This window comes from Sinocyclocheilus anshuiensis, unplaced genomic scaffold (genome assembly GCF_001515605.1).
Source record: "Sinocyclocheilus anshuiensis isolate Anshui unplaced genomic scaffold, SAMN03320099.WGS_v1.1 scaffold176, whole genome shotgun sequence".
NCBI lineage: Eukaryota > Metazoa > Chordata > Actinopteri > Cypriniformes > Cyprinidae > Sinocyclocheilus > Sinocyclocheilus anshuiensis.
This window is the reverse complement of record NW_015555723.1, coordinates 396,241-402,092: the sequence shown is the minus strand read 5'-3', so window position 1 is coordinate 402,092 and position 5,852 is coordinate 396,241. Positions and strand designations below refer to the sequence as shown.

The 5,852-nt window shown below is 34.1% G+C and overlaps 1 protein-coding gene across 1 annotated transcript; it reads left to right on the top strand.

Moving 5' to 3' along the window:
- Positions 1–2,199: 2,199 nt before the first annotated feature.
- On the top strand, positions 2,200–3,961 carry lhx6b (LIM homeobox 6b). Its single transcript, XM_016465754.1, has 7 exons — positions 2,200–2,220; positions 2,343–2,474; positions 2,637–2,758; positions 3,055–3,275; positions 3,455–3,549; positions 3,628–3,723; positions 3,815–3,961. The coding sequence occupies exons 1-7, from the start codon at positions 2,200–2,202 to the stop codon at positions 3,959–3,961; spliced, it is 834 nt and encodes a 277-aa protein (XP_016321240.1).
- The last annotated feature ends 1,891 nt before the right edge of the window (positions 3,962–5,852 follow it).

The following is a 5,852-nucleotide window of genomic DNA, read 5'->3' as shown; positions in this document are numbered from 1 at the left end:
CTCTGTGTGTATGTGCTGTACATGTGGAAGAATTGACAATAAAGCAGACTTGACTTGAACTTGAACTTGAACATTGTAAACTACTGAAAGAAATTTCCCCACTAAGTGGGGAAATTCTTTCAGCACTTTCTCTAGCCTTGATCAAACCATCTAATACTCCTGCACGTCAAAATCTAACAATTTATTGCCTCATCGTGGATGGAATTGTTGAAAATACTGCAGTTCTTCTAAAACCCCCATCATATCTGTAGATGATGTTGTCAACATGAACATTCTTTTATTTATGCAGCACCACAACACCACAAGGACTAACAGGATACTGTTGAATTCTAAATTGAATTCTAATAATTTTTAAACATATTCAGTCCCATGTGTTTAGGAATAACTGACTCTGGTCTGATCAACATGAAACTATATGTAAACACCTCTCGGACAAACTACTATTTCCTCAATAGTTATACAAATGAATCCTTTTGTCATTTAGAAAGCACCTTTAGTAACTTGCAAAGTTACCTTTAGTAACTTGCTTTAGTTACAAAATGACTTCAGAATCAGTGTCTCTCCAGTATTAATGATTTTGTAGTAAGACATCTGGTTACACTTCTTTCCAGAAAAAAAGATAAGATTTTTATAGTCTTAAAAATGTTTTGATGTAATGACTTGTGCTTAAATGATAGTGAAGGAAAACAAGTGCTTCCCAGGATGCACTTCATGAATGTCTTTATATATTCTTTTACACATTTCCAATATAGATTCCTGCATTTTCTTCAACGCTAGTGTAAAAATCATGCCATGTCATTATTACTCACACAAACAATAAAAAATGATAGATAGATAGACAGACAGAAAGACAGATAGACAGATAGATAGACAGATAGATAGATAGATAGATAGATAGATAGATAGATAGATAGATAGATAGATAGATAGATAGATTTCAAATTCCTCATGTCCATTCAATTCAAGTTTATTTGGGATGTTAATCCCATGGCAAAAAACAGAGAAACAAACAGAGACATAATTAGCGTAGCTGCTGTTCCAACCAAGCAAAATTGATTTGTTTAACCCAAGCTAATGAAATAATAATGTGCATTTGATCAGATATAACTGCAGTACAAGATTATGAGATGCATTATTTGAATGCTTGGCCAAAGAGATGTGTCTTTAATCTAGATTTAAACAGAGAGAGTGTGTCTGAACCCCGAATGTTATCAGGAAGGCTATTCCAGAGTTTGGGAGCCAAGTTGCTATCTAATATAACACCCAGATTTTTGACTGTAGAGGAAGTAACAGTACATCCATCTAGTTGCAAATTGTAATCCAAGAGATTCTGTGTACTGTCTTTTGGTCCAATAAGTAATATCTCTGTCTTATCCCAATTTAATAGGAGAAAATTATTGGTCATCCAATCTTTTACGTTTTTAACACACTCTGTTAGCTTAGATAATTTAGAAGTTTCATCTGGTCTTGTTGAGATATATATTTGAGTATCATCAGCATAACAGTGGAAACTAATCCCGTATTTTCTAATAATATTACCAAGGGGCAACATGTATATTGAAAATAGCAGAGGACCTAGGACCATGTCCATCTTCTTTCAGGATTACCTGCATAATAATACTATCAATGGCACAAAGCATGACTGAAGACTGTTTTCCAAGAAAAGGCAGCTCTACTACTTCTGGTAACCGATTGCACATTTCTTTCTTCCTGATATAACATGTGTTTGCATGTTTTTAAGTAACACTGTCGTTTAAGTATGGTGGCTTGGCATAATGCTCACAGGTTAGTCATTTAAACTATACGCTGTAAGCAGAAACTTAAAAAAGAAGAATAAATGGCCTTTGCACTATTTTGCACAAACACAGTGGCACAAAATCTGCCTGCATTGAATTTCCTGTCTATTTTTTTTTTTTTTTTGATGATGGCCTTATTGCCTTTGACTGACAGCTAAAATGTACACTACTGGCTGTCTCCAGTCTGAACCTTTCAAGTCATCCTAATTATATGGACTTTCTCTGTACTCTTATTATATCGCACATGATGACAGTTCTGAAAGGCTTAGAAGTTAAGAGTGTAGTCGATAATTCTGTCATAATTGGACCTGGGTTTATGTGAGTGTAGCATAGCCTCCATATTCAGCATCAGTGTTAACTGGTGGCGTTTGGTGACACGGTTTTTACATCCCAGTCGCTTCAAATGTCTTCGTGCACAGAAATGGTAAGTAGCTGAAATTAATTAGGCAAGGTTTTCATTTATTTTAAGCCATTTGATCACCAAACCAGATAAAATATAATTTATTACGAAATAAATTTGATTTATTCTAAATATTTTTTTTTCAGTCATCGTCGAACCATCACTGTCGGAGTTTGAGCGAGAAAAGGTCTGTTTTGGCATTAAGGTGTTCATCGCTATCATCTTTACTCATTTGCGCGCGCTGCGCGACGGAAATTGTGGACCGACAAATGCTAAAGGTGTTTATGGAGCTCGCAATGACGGAGAAAGAAACATCAAGAACAGTGATAATAATTTTATTTAACACGTTTATATTGCTATAATAACAAGTAATGAATATGACGATTAAAAATATGTTTTGAACGAGATAAGACGATATTTAACGTTATTTCTTCTCGCAGGTGAATGGATTTACGTGTCATCTGAAATGTTTGCAGTGCTCGGTGTGCGGAGAGTCCTTGAGTCAACATTACAGCTGCTTCATCAGAAATAAAGAGATTTTCTGTAGAACGGATTATAACAGGTAAAACCATAGGCTATATTTACATTTATGGTGTGCTGACAGCATGCTGCCAATGCGGCTTAATACATTATAGATGCAGTAAATGTACATAATTAACTACTTTATAGAAAGCAGAAAACTTTCAGTTAAAATTAATTTTTTATTTATAAAAGGAAAAAGGTTTAATTTTTAAATTATTGCTGCTTTTTTCATTATTTTTCAAATGAAAGTGCTGCTAGAGTTACAACCTGCAACCTTTGAATTACAAAATGGTGAAACGTTTCTTACCAGCAACAAATTTTTTTTTTTTTTTTCAGTAATTTTGGCATAAAATGTGCTCGATGTGGCCTTCAAGTCAGTGCAAATGACTGGGTTCGGAAGGCAGGAAAAGATATATATCATCTTGCCTGCTTCGCTTGCTTCATCTGCAAAAGGCAGCTTTCTACAGGAGAAGAGTTCGGCTTGATGGAGAATCAAGTTCTCTGTCGTCTTCACTACGACATAATGCTGCCAAACCTACAGCACATGTTAGACAAAGGTAATTTCGATTCTCTCTTGGATATGTGTACATTAACAATCTGCTTTCGATTATTTTATATATAATACCAACCGAAAAGGACATTAAATCAGTATCTTACATGTTAACTAGAAACAACAATCTCTAATAGGCTACACTGAGGGACATTTAAAAATGAAAGGCTATCTGTATCATAACAGGAAATATAATACATTTGGATGGAGCCATACCCATACAATACCTCCCAAAGCCATCAAAAAGACCTCGTACATCATTCACCTCGGAGCAGCTACAGGTACACTTTTTCTCCACCTGTGATAAAAGCGGACTGTACATATCAGAATGGGCTTGCATGTGTATTTGATTTATACAGATTATGCAGACCCACTTTATTCAAGACAAGAATCCTGATGCACAGACACTGCAGAGGCTGGCAGACATGACTGGACTAAGCAGAAGAGTCATACAGGTACAGAACATTTATAAGCTGAAGCTTATACAGTTACTCATTGGATTTTAGAATTTAAAACCATGTAACCATTAGCACTGAATTCTTGTAGGTTTGGTTCCAAAACTGTAGAGCCAGACAGAAGAGGAACCCACTTCATGACAGCATTCCTCCACTGGACAGATATCAGACCTCTGCAATGCCCTTTCTGTCAGATATCCAGTGCTTCTTGCCCTCAGGTAGACCTGAGACTCACTGAGACTGTCCACTATTTCAGCATCACTTTCAGAAAAAAAAAGGTACATAACTTTCACTGGATGGTACCCATTTAAAAAAAAACACTAACTTACACTTAAGGTGCTGATGTGTACTTTTAATGTACTAATATGTACCATTTTGGGGTAAGCTACATTTTAGCTTTTGTATCTTAGGTTACAGTGACAGCTTTGTAATTGTATACCACCATTCAAAAGTTTGGGGTCAGTAAAATGTATATATATATCATCCCCCTTTAAAATAATCACATTGTGTTGCTTTGCAGCCTGAAATGAAGACAGACAGTTTTTGTTTTATCCAGCTGTATTTACTCTGTGCAACTTATAACATCTAAGTTATAAACAAGTGAGATGGATAAAATGAACTGTGAAAGACTGTTACTTGGGTTTAAGCTTTTCCAATTGTCATGTTGGAGTGTGTTCTTTTCATCTTGAATAATCACTCGCCACAAAAAAGAATGCCAAGCTTGACTTTCTTTCAAGTCTGATTGCTTAAAATTGTGACAGTTTTCTGACAGCCTAGTGATATTTGTTTTATTGCACTCTAGCAATAATTGTCAGTTATCTGTCAGTTCACCAATATAATCCAGTCATCAAGGTCCTTTGTTCATCCATGTTCATTGGTATGAAATAATTATAATGGAAGGTGAAGGTCTCCAATTTTGTCTGTGTGTGTTTAATGGCAACCACAATTTATCAAATGTCCAATCAAATAATGACCATTAAACTATTCATCCAGTGAGCAATTCAACAAGCGGTAACAGGCATTGAATACTGCATGATGAATTGATTCACTGCATTGTCCATTAATGTCACCATTTCTTGAAATAATCTCAAATTGTTGTATTGATTTGGACACACTTAAGCTTTACAATAATTCACAATGTCCACACACGATCTAAAATGGCTTGTCCTTTCTGGTCATTTTGGGTCTTTTCTTTCCTGCACTGCACATAGTGTATACTACAGACCATGTGTTAAACTCTCAAAGATGTATAGCATACAATACCATTCAAACATTTGTGGTCAGTAAGATGTTGTAATATTGAAAGTCTCTTATGCTCACTAGGGCTGCATTTATTTGATTAAAACACAGTAAAAACAGTAATATTGTGAAATATGATTTCAATTTTTAAATAACTGCTTCCTATTTTAATACATTTTAAAATGTAATTTATTTCAGTGATGGCAAAGCTGAATTTTCAGCCTCATTACTCCAGTCTTCAGTGTCCTTCTGAAAAAATTTTAATATGCCGATTTGCTGCTCAAGAATCATTTCTTACTATTATCAAAACAGTTGTGCTGCTTAGTATTTTTATGGAAATGGTGATACATTTTTTTTCCCCTCAAGATTCTTTGATGAATAGAAAATTCAAAAGAACAGCATTTATTTGAAATAGTGGTGTCAAATCAATTAATCGTGATTAATCGCACAAACAAATAAAAGTTTGTGTTTACATAATATGTGTGTACTGTGTGTATATATATATATATATATATATATATATATATATACACACACTACACACATATTATATAAACACAAACTTTTATTTGTTAGTGCGATGTCTTCAGTGTCACATGATCCTTCAGAAATCATTCTAATATGCTGATTTGCTGCTCAAGAAACATTATTATTATTAGTTGTGCTGCTTCATATTTTTGTGGAAACCGTGATACTTTTTTTTTCAAGATTCTTTGATGAATAGAAAATTCAAAAGAACAGCATTTATTTGAAATAGTGGTGTCAAATCAATTAATCGTGATTAATCGCACAAACAAATAAAAGTTTGTGTTTACATAATATGTGTGTACTGTGTGTATATATATATATATATATATATATATATATATATACACACACACACATACAAT